Consider the following 15,415-nt stretch of genomic DNA (forward strand, 5'->3'; position numbering starts at 1 on the left):
ATATGATTCTACGGGGGACTCCATGCAACCTGTAAATGTGTTTTAGGAATAACTTAGCCAGATGTCTGGCTGTGGGCAGTCCCGAACAAGCAGTGAAATGAGCTTGTTTGGAGAATAAATCAATAACAGTCCAAATAAAAGTGTTACCCTTGCTCTCGGGGAGTTCTACAATGAAATCCATTGCTATTTCTTCCCAGGGTCTAGCAGGTTGGCTACTTGCTGCAGCAATCTGGGGTTTTTTCTGGGCCGATGCTTTCTGGCGGCACAGGTGTCATAACTTCTCACATAATCTTCGACTTCTGCTCTCATCTTGGGCCACCAGGACTGCCTCTGCGCCAGGTGCAATGTTTTCAGGAACCCGAAATGACCTCCTAGTTTGGAGTCATGAATCTCTAATCGCAGACTGGCCGGCATATAGAGTTTGGTCCCCTCCCAATCCAATCCTTCCCTCAGTGTTAGGATTTCCTTATGGTTGTTGAACCGCAGATCAGTTGGCAAAGCTGACTTCAATTTGTTCTCCCACTCCCCCTTTCCTGGTGGGAACTACTGTATCTCCTAGTCTGGTCTTGGGTGTGGACAGGTGCAGCTTTCTCCTTACTTTCAGGATGCAGGGAAATACATGGGACTTCTTCCTCTCTCTTGCTATTGTACTGTACTTTTCATGACAAAGTGTCAGCAAGGAGATTCTTCCCAACTGTAAAATTGAAACGTCTGAAGTATTTGGCCCACCACTCTTGCTTAGGAGAAAGCCTCCAAGGGGTCTTTAATGCTTCTTATGATCACACTTTGAAAGGAATTGCTCCGCCTTCTAGGAAATGCCTCCATGTCCCCAGTGCTACACGTACAGCAAATGCTTCCTTCTCCCAAATGGCCCACCTCCTCTCAGTGGGGGTTAGCTTTTTGGAAAGGTATGCACAAGATAACAGCTGTCCCTTTCCACTGTCTAGTGACAACACCACTGCTATTACCGCATAGCTGACTGGATCACAAATTTTCGCTTGTTGCAGAATTGGCATCTTTGCAAAAAGCCTTTTGAGCCTTTCGAAAGCCTTTGGGCATTCCATCGTCCACCTGATTGGATGAGATGGTTTGGGCTTATTAGGGGCTGAGCCAGTCTTTAGTAGCTCGGTTAGGGCAAGGCAACTTCATTGAAAGCTGGAATGAACTGCCGGTAGAAATTTGCAAATCCTAAGAAACTCTGTAATTGGTTGCATGTGCAATCAATCCACTGCTGATCACTAGGGAACAAATGGTCATATTGCCCTCCAAACTCAGCTTGGAAAAACAGCGGGCCAGTAGCAGGCACTGAAGCAGGGAGAAGGGTGGTGACCCGGGCACCACACCCATCTCATCTCAGGGAAATATATTGCCTCAGACATCTTCATCTTTGTGCCCCCCCAGCTCTCATCTCCCATGCTGGAGGCTTCCTCCCATACCTTCAATTCTGGTTGGATCCGCCAGGAGAGGGGGGTTGAAAACTCCAAGCCCTTCCACCTCCGGTTTCTTGTTTAACACTCTCTCTTCCATTCTCCTGAATTTACTCTCTGCCAATGTCTGGGAGCAGACAAATGGAAGCTCAGGTCTCCGAAGAAAATTGAGTATCAGAATTTATTGTCAAAGCCCCAAATAGCATCTGAGAAATAAATCAAAATCCACTCCACTTCTCACACAAATGCTCAATTTATTAGCAGAGCCATGTTGATTTTGTTTCATCCATTCTGATACTAATTTATCTCCAGTACTCCACTCAGGTTAAGGTTCATCTTACATCCCCACACCCACAAGTGTAATCACGTGGACCAGTCCAGTGTAGGGATTCACCTACTTCCTCTTATGTACAGTTGATGCAGAATAAAAGATGACTTTGGACTCTGAGAAAGGGAATTTGTTGTGGCTATAACTTCTCTTCTACCCCTCCCAATTCCGTTATGCTGTGTTACTGTGGCAGCCCAAAGCCTCTGACTCCACATGATGGCTTTCAGCCTGACAGGTAATCTGGTCGGATGCCATGTAGGGCTTCATAGGTCATAACTAACACTTTGAATTGAATCCGGAAACCAACTGGCAGCCAATGCAGACTGCAGAATATTGGAGAGCCATGGGAAGTGGCTGTGTTCTGCACAATTTGCAGTTTCGAATTGGGGCTTCAAAGATAGAGAGCACCTCCCATTCCAGATAGGGCCGCAACTGGTGCACCAAGCAAACCTGGGCAAATGCCGCCCTTGCCACAGCCAACAGGAAAGCAAGTAGGATGCTTGGCTGCATAGCTAGAGGTATAACAAGCAGGAAGAGGGAGATTATGATCCCACTATATAGAATGCTGGTGAGACCACATTTGGAATACTGTGTTCAGTTCTGGAGACCTCACCTACAAAAAGATATTGACAAAATTGAACGGGTCCAAAGACGGGCTACAAGAATGGTGGAAGGTCTTAAGCATAAAACGTATCAGGAAAGACTTAATGAACTCAATCTGTATAGTCTGGAGGACAGAAGGAAAAGGGGGGACATGATCGAAACATTTAAATATATTAAAGGGTTAAATAAGGTCCAGGAGGGAAGTGTTTTTAATAGGAAAGTGAACACAAGAACAAGGGGACACAATCTGAAGTTAGTTGGGGGAAAGATCAAAAGCAACATGAGAAAATATTATTTTACTGAAAGAGTAGTAGATCCTTGGAACAAACTTCCAGCAGATGTGGTAGATAAATCCACAGTAACTGAATTTAAACATGCCTGGGATAAACATATATCCATCCTAAGATAAAATACAGAAAATAGTATAAGGGCAGACTAGATGGACCATGAGGTCTTTTTCTGCTGTCAGACTTCTATGTTTCTATGTTTCTATTATGTTCTAAAGTCAACTGTGGCTCAAGGAGGATGCCCAATTTGTGGACCCTCTCTGAGGGATTCAGAACCCGCAGCCACTCCATCACTGAGTGGACATGAGGTGCAGATGTGTAGCTGAGTATCATCAGCATACTGACGATAACTCACCCCTTGCCCTCGAATGATCTCACCCCCTGCCAACACTGACTGCAACCAACCAAAGAGATAAGAAGAGAATCACTGTAATACAATGGCTCCTACCCCCAATCCCTCCATGTCAAAAAGCACCAGGATAGAGGAATGACCCCTATCCTGGGCCCACCAGACATCATCCATCAGTGCGACCAAAGCAGTTTCAGTGCATAGTCGGGCCTAAAGCTGAACTACTAAGGGCCTAAGTAATCAGCTTACTCCAAGGATCATTGGAGCTCAAGCGACATCACCTTCTTAATAACCTTCCCTAAAAAGGGAAGGCTGGCACAATAGTTGTTTAAAACAGCCAGTAGCAGGGAAAGCTTCTTGAGGAGGGAGTGCACAATTTCCTCCCTTAAGGAAGCCGGGAGGGACTCCTCCCTCAGAGAAGCATTGACAACCACCTGGATCCAGCCCCGTGATACCTCCCTGCTCGCTGAAACCAGCCAGGAGGTGCATGAGTCCAATAAGCAGGTGGTGGAGCTCGCAGCTCCTATCGCTTTGTCCACTTCCTCAGGTGCCACTAGGTAGAACTCCTCCCACACAACAGAACTAAGACGGTTCCCTGTCACCTTGACTGGCTCGTCAGATGACCCTGCATTTCAATAGGAGTACAGGCATGTCTGGATCTGAGTGATTTTATCTGCAAAAACCTCATTGAAATCCTCAGTGCTACCCTGTAAGGCAGCGGTCCCCAAACTACGGCCCACGGGACAGATGCGGCCTGCTGAGGCCATTTATCTGGCCGCAGCAGCGCACGAGATTTTACCAATTGATATAAGCTCCCAAATCTCCTGTCCACTCACCGCGGTTGGCTGCTGAGCAAGGAGGAGATGGAGAGGCAAGGGGCAGGGAAGAAAGCAGGACTGCAATTGGCCCCTCCTCCCCACCTCCTCCGCAGTGAGTGGACGGGAGATTCAAGAAAATGCGATTAGTGAATCAAAAACTGTGGGAGGTGGCCGCTTGCAAACCCCTGACCTCCACCACCTCCCCCCTACGGCACAAGGCGAGCACACCTCATCGCTGACACAGGCGGCAGGGACCACCCTGTCCCCCTTCAGGGCCTCTTTGACACCCCTTCCCGGCAGAGACGTCGCATCTGCCTCCCCATGCAGCTCTGCTCACCCAAATCCTGGCATTGACGCTTGAGAGCAGGCTCGGTGCTTTCAGCATCAGCGACCGCCATGACGCTGTTGTTGTCGCAGTGGCTGCCCTGCGCTGGTCAGCAAAGCCGGCTGCCCGGGAAAGCGGCGCGCTTTTCAAACACGCCGCTTTCCTGGGCAGTGACAACAACAATGCTGCCATGGCGGCCACTGATGCCAAGAGCCCCGAGCCCGCTCTCAAGCGTCAACACCAGGCTTCGGGTGAGCAGATCTGAACGGGGAGACAGAAGCGGCGCCTCTACCGGGAAGGGCTGTCAAAGAGGCCCTGAAGCGGGACAGGGCGGTCCCCGTCACCTGTGTCAGCGGCGAGGTGGCCGCGCCAGCCGGGGCGGGAGAAGGCTGCAGTTGTGCAGAAAGCAGCACCCGCTGGTGGGGCCTGGTCCGAGAGGAGCCACCGCTGTCATTGCAGCAATGGCAGCTGCTGTGGGGGCAGAGCCAAGGGGAGAGCGTGGAGGTGGTGCCCGCCGGAGAGGTGCAGAGAGAAAGAAGTGGACAGAAAGAAAGAAAGTAGAAGCAAAAGTACCTCCCTTTTTGAGTGTTTTGGTAGACTAAAAATATTTTAAATGAAGCTAAAAATATTTTAAATGAAGAGAAGGGAAAGAGAGGGAGAGAAAGAGAAGTAGAGAGGAAGGAAGGAGGGAGGGAGGGAAGAGAGAAAGGGGGGAGGAGGGAGAGAGAGATAGAAATGGAGAGAGAAAGAGGGAGAGATAGAGAGGGATAGAGAAAGGAAGAGGAGAGAGAGAAAGTGAGAGATACAAAGAGGGAGAGATAGAAAGAGTGAGAGAGAGAAGAGAGAGAGAAAGAAGGAAAAAATGAGAGAGGGACAGAAAAAGAGAGGGGGTAGAGATAGAGAGGGAGAGAAAGGAAGAGGGAGAGATGGAAAGAGAGTGAGAGAAAGAAAAAGAGAAAGAGAAAAATGAGAAAATGATGAAGGGAAAGAACGAGGGAGGAAAATGAAACAAATGAGAGAGAAGGAAAAAAGGGAGAGGGAAGAGAGAAGTGGAGAAGAAGGAGTGAGGGAAGGAAGGAGAAATGAAGGGAATTTGTTGATTTAAGTTTAAATTTACTTGGTAATAAAGAAGTATAAATTACTAAATTACTTAATTATTTTATTACTTCTTCTTTATTTTAAATATTTTATTTGTTCCCATTTTGTTTTTTACTTTAAATAAGGTATGTGCAGTGTGCTTAGAGATTTGTTCATAGTGTTTTTTTATAGTCCGGCCCTCCAACAGTCTGAGGCACAGTGAACTGGCCCCCTGTGTAGAAAGTTTGGGAACCCCTGCTCTAAGAGTTTGTCTTACCCCATTATATTAAGGAGGGAGCAAGTCACCATAGACAGGGTGGCTGGCCGAGATTCCAATCAAGGCGGAATGACAAAAACAATTGCTGCCAACCTGCCTTCCATTGAGGACCTGTATACTGCACAAGTCAAAAAGAGGGTGGTGAAAATATTTACTGACTCCTCACATCCTGGACACAAATTATTTCAACTCCTACCCTCAAAACGTCACTACAGAACACTGCACTAGACACAAGAACAGTTTTTCCCCGAACACCATCACTCTACTAAACAAATAATTCCCTCAACATTGTCAAACTTTTTACTAAGTCTGCACTTCTATTTCTACTAGTTTTTTCTCATCATTCATATCATCCTTTTCCTCCCACTTAGGATTGTATGATTGTAACTTGTTGCTTGTATCCTAAGATTTTTTTATTAATATTGTTTCTTCATTGCTAATTAGACTCTATGACAATTCTTAAGTGTTGTACCAAATGATTCTTGACAAATGTATCTTTTTCTTTTATGTACACTGAGAGCATATGCACCAAAACAAATTCCTTGTGTGTCCAATCACACTTGGCCAATAAAGAATTCTATTCTATCTATTTTGTTCTATTGCCGCCTTGAGCACACTAAATAAATCTTAATAGTGTTCCGTCAGATCCCAATTAAATCCAGAGTGCTGGTGAGACCACATTTGGAATACTGTGTTCAGTTCTGGAGACCTCACTTACAAAAAGATATTGATAAAATTGAACGGGTCCAAAGACGGGTTACAAAAATGGTGGAAGGTCTTAAGCATAAAACTTATCAGGAAAGACTTAATGTACTCAATCTGTATAGTCTGGAGGACAGAAGGGAAAGGGGGGACATGATCAAAACATTTAAATATGTTAAAGGGTTAAATAAGGTTCAGGAGAGAAGTGTTTTTAATAGGAAAGTGAACACAGGAACAAGGGGGCACAATCTGAAGTTAGTTGGGGGAAAGATTAGAAGTAACATGAGAAAATATTATTTTACTGAAAGAGTAGTAGATGTTTGGAACAAACTTCCAGCAGATGTGGTTGGTAAATTCATTAACTGAAGTTAAACATGCCTGGGATAAACCTCCATCCATCCTAAGATAAAGTACAGGAAATAGTATAAGGGCAGACTAGATGGACCATGAGCTCTTTTTCTGCCATCAATCTTCTCTGTTTCTATGTTTCTATAACTCTACCAGCCATATTTGATTTTTTTGCCAATATTCCTTTGCTTTTTTACGTGATCACTACATATGATAATATGTTCCTGCTTCTTGATTGTATTTCCAATATTTTGATGATAAATTTCTAAATTTTTTTGCCAATCTTGCTGATGGAAGGTGCCACCTATAGAACATCCTATATAAATTATTTTTGACAGTATTGCCAATGTTATTTTCCTACTTCTTTCCCATAATTCTTGCCATTTTTCCAGTAGTATATTGTACCCCCAAAATTTTACCCATACCACCAATTTCCTTAATCCGTTCCTCCTCCATCTTATAGTCCAATAAAAAAGTATAATTTTTCTTTACCAATTTAGCATTTTTCCTCAGAAAGATCTTAACTATTGTAATTAATATTACTCCATATTTATATCCCCCCTATTTCATATATTTCAAGTAACATAATTGGATTTGTAAATAGGACCACCACTCCAGTTCTATCCCTTGTATTTTAGTTCTTGCCTCAATTTCAATCCCCCTTCTTCATTTATTATATCCTTGTAGAAATATTTTTTTCCTGCTTAATAATATTGGGATACACTAATGCTTCTAATGTGGATAACCAAATTGGAACTTTCCTGTAGTTTTGCTGTTTGAATTTATTCCATATCTCCAATCAAGCTTGTCTTATAAAGTGTCTCTGAAATTATTGGTGTCATAGAGGCAAAATATCACTTATAATGGTAAGGTTAAAAATGTGGGATACACAGCATCATCATCACATGGATTTGTACCTTGTGGACAAATCACATTCAACATGCAGTCCTTAATAGAACTACATCTACATAGAGGGAAATAAAAAATGTGGTACCCCAAGGTTCCATTTTTCTCCCAGTTTTCACTGTTTGCATAAATGATTTAGATGCAGGAATAAAAGGGGAACTCATCACATCTGTAGATGACATTAGGCTGGCAGGAATTGCCAACACCCCAGAAGATATGCTCAAAATCCAGATGGATCCTAACAGATTTGAACACTGGGCCAAAATAAAATTCAACACAGAGAAAGGTTTTATACTTAGGCAAGAAAACCAAATAGGTACAGGCCAGGTGAAACCTGGCTCAATAGCAGCCCTAATGGAAATTAAATATGAGCCAATAGTGTGTGATAATATCTACATGGTAACAACCAAAGAAGACAATGAAATCTTAAATATCATTAAGAGAGGGTAGAATCAAGATGATGTGAAGTACTAGTATTGCCTTTAAAGTCTTAATAAGATCATACTTGGAATACTGTATCCACTTTTGATCATATTAAAAATTGTTGAGTCTCTGGAAAGAAAGAAGAAAAGGGCAACAAAGATGATTAGAGGGCTGGAGGCTAAGATATATGAAGAACAGTTGATGGAATTGGATGTATCTATTCTAGTGTAAAGAAGGACTAGAGGCAACATGATAGCAGTAGTATTCCAATATTTGAGGGGCTGACACAAAGAGGAATATCTATTTTCCAAAGCATCAGAAGACAACACCAAAAAAATGGACGGAAACTAATTAAGGAAAGAAGCAATATAGAACTAAGGAGAAATTTGCTGACACTAAGAACAATCAAGCAGTGAAATAGCTTTCCTTAGAAGTTGTGGGTACTCCCTCCCTGGAAACTTTTAAAAGGAGACTGGACTGAAACGGAGTCACTGCCTGAAATGGTATAAGGCAGAGATGGCTAACCTTTTGTTGTCATGTACCAAAAGTGCGAGCACATGCACACACACTCATTTATTTATTTATTTATTATTTGGATTTGTATGCCGCCCCTCTCCGAAAACTCGGGGCGGCTCACAACAAGTGAAAAGACAATCCAATACATAATCCAATTTAATTAAAATATTATAAATTTAAGAAAAACCCCTATACTAACATACACACACACAAGCATACCATATATAAATTCAACGTGCCCAGGGGAAGATGTTTAGTTTCCCCATGCCTGACGGCAAAGGTGGGTTTTGAGGAGTTTACGGAAGGCAGGAAGAGTAGGGGCAGTTCTGATCTCCGGGGGGAGTTGGTTCCAGAGAGTCGGTGCCGCCACAGAGAAGGCTCTCCCCCTGGGGCCTGCCAACCGACATTGTTTAGTTGACGGGACCCGGAGGAGGCCCACTCTGTGGGACCTAATCGGTCGCTGGGATTCGTGCGACAGAAGGCGGTCTCGGAGATATTCTGATCCAGTGCCATGAAGGGCTTTAAAGGTCATAACTCATAATGCAATGCATGTGCGAACCCCGTACACATGCAACCCTCATGCTCCCTGCTCCCTACACGTGATTCTCCATGTTCCCCCATGCATATACATGTGATCCCTGCACCTGCATGCCCCAACCCTGCACACATGACCCTTGCATGTGTGTTCCCCCATGCAGGCACACATCTCCTGCTTGCATCCTCTCCCTGCAGCTGGCTGGCAGGAGGCTCATGCACATGTGCGGAGGAGCTGAGATGACAACTCGCGCATCTGCGGAGAGATTCTGTGTGTCACCTGTGACACACATGATATAGGTTCGCCATCACAGGTATAGGATTACCTGCATGAGCAGGGGGTTGGATGAAAAGACCTCCAAGGTCCCTTTCAACTCTCATTATCCTATTCTGTTTTGTTATGCTCTGTTCTGTTCATTATTAAGGGAGAATAATTAACTAGTGAAATAGCTTGTCTTCAGCAGTTGTGGGTGCTCCATCGCCGGAGGCTTTTAAAAAGAGACTGGATATCCACTTGTCTGGTATAGGATCTCCTGTGTGAGTAGTGGTTTAAACTACAAGATTCCCAAAATCTCTTCTAACTTTATTATTCCTAAAACCGCAGTCTGCCCCCCGCCCAATAATAATGGCTGTTGATCTTCCATAAAATTGAAATAAAGCCACAGGGGAAAAAAGTATAGCATATGATACTTTAAGCATATGATTATTGTTATTTCTTTTGTATCTTCTTAATTCTTCTGGTCTTAATCTTTTTAGGCTGTAGAGTTATCTACAGACAAGATAGTTGGCACATTAATCAACCAATCAATCCATCCATCCATCCAATAAATAAATAAATAGAACAGGGTTCACACAATCAATGCCAAGCTACAATTTTACAAATATTAAAGTATTTGTAAAATTAAAAACAAGTATCAGGTTCCACCCTATATTTTAATACATTGTTTTTATGTTTCTGTCTAATTCCAAATCAAATTATATGGGCTGGGTTTATATGAATAGTTGATCAATTTTTATTTATAATTCTTACATTTTTCTATATAATTCTTACAGAATCATAATCAATTGCTGCAAAAAAGCAATAGCAACTCAATACATAAAAGAAGCAGAATCTCAGCTTAAGAGGAGAGTGCAAGCATTTGCAAACATTGCAAGTGATACAGAAATTCAAGAACAAAGAAATAAATTAAGTCCAATCAAACAACAAAGAAATAAAATTAGCTTTTTGGAGGAAGAATGTATAGGATTATTAAGCAATGATGAAATAACAGAAGGATCCACAGATGGTACAAGTCTATCTCCTGATGAAATGAGACCAGGGCAATTTGAAATTAATTTTGGAGAGAAGTCATCAATCATTTTGGAAAACAACAGTAATTTCTGTACAAATGCTCCAGAACACACCCAAGAGAACTTAATCAATGATGCATAAGCAATTCTAGCTGCTGTGATATCAACCATTTGCAGGATTTTATTTTAAAAAATACTTGGAAATGAATAGTATTACTTAAAAAGTGTTAAATTAAAACTTTGAACATATATTTAAAAGTAGCAAATTAACCAGATTAGATATGAAATTTTTATGGAACATTAGATCATTTTTGGAAAGAAATTCTTCAATCAAAATCTAAACTAAGATTTTCTTTAAGCACAATGGAAAAAAGAAGTGGCGTACAAATGAAATTATAATTTGTGATGTTTTATGCTGTATTGGAAGTTAAATCTGATTTAAATATAAAATTTATTCATTCTAAATATTAAGTAGAAGCAATGTATTTTGCAGCATATAATATTGAAAAGTGTAAGTGCTCATTCAACTGTATCACCAAGCCCAGATGGGGTCAAAGTTAAGCAGGTTTATTAGGTTACAGAACCAGATGGCGGGGCAACAGAGCTAAGAATTTAAAAATCACATTTCTGATTCTGTAACCTGACAAACTGGCTTATTTATCATTCACTGTTAATAAATAAAGACAAAAGCTTAGAATAGAATCCCTTAAATGTTTTTAAAGAAAAATGTTGCTGTTAGAATATTTTGTCAATTTTAAACATTTCTTATTTTTGAAGTATTCCACTGTTTTTCTAACTTACTGAGTTGTTCTTATAAATATAGTGTTTATATATAGAATTTTCAATCTTGATGGGATCTGATGCAGTGCAGCTGCTCAAAACCCAGACATTTCAGAAACAAAACTGCAACAAAGCATGTTGCAGCTCTGTGCACTGAAAATGTGTGACAATATTGGAAAAGATACATATAATTATTATTTAGTATATTATTTAGTATAACAACAAAACCATCAATATAAAAGTGCACAATTTTTATGAAATTATACATTTGTAAATGAGGCATAAAATATAAAAATATTTTATTAAAATAAAAGCTTTGATATTACATTGCAAAGACTTCTTATTTATAAGAATCAAAATAAGATAATTGCCACAAATGATTGCTAACAAAAATGCTAAGATAGTTTTCACTTTTTAAATATTTAACAATTTGGCACAGATGGTGCTATCCATACATACTTCAAAATGACTTTTAATAATACTGATAGCAAAATATTAGTAAAGATCAGGTGCATAAAAAGTGTAAGAGTATAATCCAGTAGATTATTATTCAGCACCTGAATAGCTTCTGTTTATGATTTGTACAAAAACTTTATTTTGTCTGGATTTAAAATACACATTTTGCATAAAATAGAAGTGTAATTGTATAAAAGCTTTACCTAAGTATCTAATATAATATACAAATACTGCATTATTTAGAGTGACATTCACAAATATTTTAATGCTCTTTATCATTTTCAAAAAAAGCAGTGTAAACAATATTTGTTATTCAAGCTGTATCTTTTACATATTTTAAACACAAGAAAAATTAGTTTAAAACATGACTGATAATGGGACCAAAGTATTTGGCAAATCCTTCTGTGCATAAATAATTTTACTTCACATTCTTTGCAGAACAGGCTCATGGCTATATTCTTCATTGTGTATTTACTTCCAGGAATATGATTCTAGGATTATACATGAAAATGAATTCATTTTTGGTACATTTTTTTAGTAGAAGCGGCAGCAATGTTTTAAAATCACAAACTAATTTTTAAAATGGATATTCTGAATAATATACCTCTAAACCAGGGCAGTGCTCTTTCCACTGTACTGAGGGCTACATGTGACATCCAGCTGTACCTTTTGCACCCCTTCTCTAAAGTAATATAAAAATTTTAAAAATCTGTTTCAGCTGTGAAAATTATATACAAAATACATATGTATGGAAACACCTATTTCGTCTTAAAAGAAAATGAAAATAATTATTTTAATCCAAACTTGCTTCTACAATAAGCTGTTGGTACATGCAAAGTGGATGGTTCACATACAAAAAACTAGACCCTGGATTAATCTTTCTTATATAGAGATCATTTGACCTATATACACATGTAAAAACAGGGAAATTGGCATGGACATATATGCTATGGTATCCTTGCATAACACAGAGAAAAACATATACTTTCATAATACAAGGAAAGCATATGTTATTTGGCATCTATATTTTTAATTTTTCTGTTGCAATTCTAATTCTGCTTAGTAATTTTCTTTGGATAAGCTAGATTTAGAATATTATATAAGGCGGAAGGGGGAATAGTAAAAATGCAACTGAGTACGTACTTAATAAACAAGTAATGCTTCAAAAAAAATTGCCTCTCTTATACTGACATTTGGGTGCTAAGGTGCTGTTTAAGGCCTGTGACAGAAGAAAACTGAAAAATATATGCTAGCTTACACTCTTTAAATAAGTCCTGTTAATATTGTGAATTTAAAATATCCAACAGTATTGAATAATTTATTGTTTTAATTTATATCTTGCTTTGGCACTAAAATTATATGCATTATGGTATCTAATGATCAAACATGGTTAAAACATTAAAACTATAATTTAAAAAAAATAATTGAACACACCTATATGAAATTACAAGACCCACAATAACAGCAAGTTATCTGATTATTTTCCATTTATAGAGGCCTGAAGCCAGTTTAACTTCACTTGCCAGGACATTCAAAGACCTTACAGTAAATACAGTGGTACCTCTACTTACAAACTTTTCAAGCTACGAACCGGGTGTTCAATTTTTTTTTGCCTCTTCTCACGAACCATTTTCTACTTACAAACCCTCACTTCTCTCTTGGCTGCTGCGAGCAGCGGAGAGGGACAGCAAGAGGTGAAGCGAGAGGAAGCAGTGTCGGGCAAACGAAGCAAAGCGAATGGAGTGGGGGAGGGACAGCGAGAGGTGGCAGCTGGACGAAGGCGAAAAGAGTGGGAGAGGTGACAAGCCAGACGAAGCAAGGCAAAAAGAGTGGGAAGAGGGACAGCGAGAGGTGGACTCAAAGAGCTCAAGAGAGGGCAAAGGTGTGGGGGAAATGATCAGAGTGGGGTGGACAAAAACGGGAGGCAAGGACTCATGGAGCTCAAGAGAAGGGAAAAGTGTGGGGGAAATGATCAGAGTAGGGTGGGGGGAAAAGGGAGGCAAGGATTCATGGAGTTCAATAGAGAGGAAAGGTGTGGGGGAAATGATCAGATGGGGTGGGGAAAAACGGGAGACAAGGACTCATAGAGCTCAAGAGATGCTCTTTTCACCTTGCTTCAGAGGGACTGCCACCACTTGCCACCTCTCACTGTCCCTCCCCCCACTCTGTTCGCCTCCGCTTTGTCCGTCCACTTTTTTTTTTAAGCCTTAATGTTTTGGATTTTCCTAATGGTTTTGCACGCATTATTTCTTTTACATTGGTTCCTATGGGAAAAATTGCTTCTACTTATGAATGTTTCTACTTAAGAACCTGGTCACGGAATGAATTAAGTTCATAAGTAGAGGGACCAGTGTATTTCAAAACAAGGCTAGAAAAAATGAGTGTGTATTCAGAAGCACCACAATAATATTTTATGTTATCTTCATCACTGAAAATTTTTGTTATTTAGGACTTGTTTATATTATATAGAATTGTTTACTTGCCTTTTTACAGTATATTAAAGATTAAGTTAATATCAAATAATAATCCAATTTTGTAATTAAAATGCCACGGTTAGAATTCTGTGAAGCAATCCTTGTGGGCCTACAAGCTAGTCCACAGACTATGACATTGTTACTTCATTAGATTTGAATGTCTTTCGCAAAATAAATACTAAAGTCTACTTGAATATTTTTTTTACTATGTATTACACTTGATAGCTAAAAAAAATTAGAACAAGATTCCAAAATACCAAATAGTCTGCTAATATAACTTGACTACAGGAAGAAGACATCTTGAATGAAACTTCCACTTGGGCTGCAATAAGCGCTGAGAGAGGTACATGGGATGCTAAAGCAGGACTGTCAGAGTTGATCAGTGATTCTATCTTTTCTGCTTCTTTATTGCATGCTTCAATCTAGGAAAACATAATAATGAATTTAGTGACTTGTAAAAGGGCATTATGGAAAATATGCATCTTTCAGCTTTATTGTCTTATCTTTCAGAGTGCTTCTTTCATGTAACGGGAAATAATATCAAAATTATCTTTTTATAAGTTCAATAAGAAAGGTTTACCTTCACTCTGCCTTTTAGTGGCACAATTTGCAAGCCTTCTTGGACAGATCAGCTTGTCAGTCCCTGGGTCGCCAGCTGTGGCAGGGCTGCCATTCAGACAGATAAGGATAACTGCCATGTTTGGCAAAGACCATGCTTGCCGAACACCTGCCAAAAGCCTGAAAGCTGCACAGTTCAGCCGAGCAGAGGGCATAAATGCTGTGTGGCCCTTGCCAAGCTGCAGGGAAGGCAGGCACATCCCCGAAAAGCCTAGCACATCTAAGGAGCCCTCATAAGGCCAGCTGGGCTGCAGGCTTCATAAACAGCTGATGTGTGGCAGAACAGATGGGTGGTGGAGAGTGCGCAAATGCAGGGAGCCTGGCATGTTGGAAACAAACAGGGCATGCTGGATGAAAAACTACATCTGCAAAGATACCGGCAAAGTGGCAGCAATTATGGGATGGGAATTATATGAGGTGGGGCCCAGGGAGTGGAACCCACAGGGGTTACAATTAGAGTTCTGCTCAGCTCAACTGTGCTAAATGCCGGAATGTGAAACAGCTACTCCTCAGGCAAGTAACTGATCTTCTGTGCACTCTGAGTTGTTACTGCTAATTACAAAATATCCATTTTTAAAAACTTCCCAGCTGCAGCAAAATACACATTTCTTTTCCTTATCCCCCCCCCCTCCACTGGAATGCAAAAAAGAAGAAGTAGTTAAAATCTATAATGGTATAATTGGACTAGACATGGGAGGATAATCTCATTTTCAGGCCTATTAATCATCTCCGTATGTGAGGAGAAATGAGAAAAAGTGTCCACTGAAACATTATGTAGGCCATTCTATGGTTTTATCTCAATTTTGGTAGGAAGTACCTACATTATGGTTCATCAGATTAAGTTATTTTAAGTTATTTGTGCAACACGCTAACTCCC

General features: G+C 40.4%; 1 protein-coding gene across 10 annotated transcripts in view; it reads right to left on the minus strand.

The window, feature by feature from the left end:
• Window positions 1-11,366: 11,366 nt before the first annotated feature.
• RECK (reversion inducing cysteine rich protein with kazal motifs) overlaps window positions 11,367-15,415 on the minus strand; it is a 307,670-nt gene continuing 303,621 nt past the window's right edge. For 9 of the 10 annotated variants that reach the window (XM_070727797.1, XM_070727793.1, XM_070727798.1 and 6 more), the window contains 2 exons: window positions 14,178-14,342; window positions 11,367-11,937 (listed from right to left, as the gene is read on the minus strand). In XM_070727797.1, coding sequence (XP_070583898.1) covers window positions 11,728-11,937; window positions 14,178-14,342 — 375 coding nt within the window. In that variant the 3' untranslated portion in view covers window positions 11,367-11,727. Of the gene's footprint in view, window positions 14,343-15,415 lie in introns of all 10 variants that reach the window. The other variant, XM_070727796.1, reaches the window with a different exon arrangement.

The sequence above is a fragment of the Erythrolamprus reginae genome, chromosome Z (assembly GCF_031021105.1).
Source record: "Erythrolamprus reginae isolate rEryReg1 chromosome Z, rEryReg1.hap1, whole genome shotgun sequence".
Lineage (NCBI taxonomy): Eukaryota > Metazoa > Chordata > Lepidosauria > Squamata > Dipsadidae > Erythrolamprus > Erythrolamprus reginae.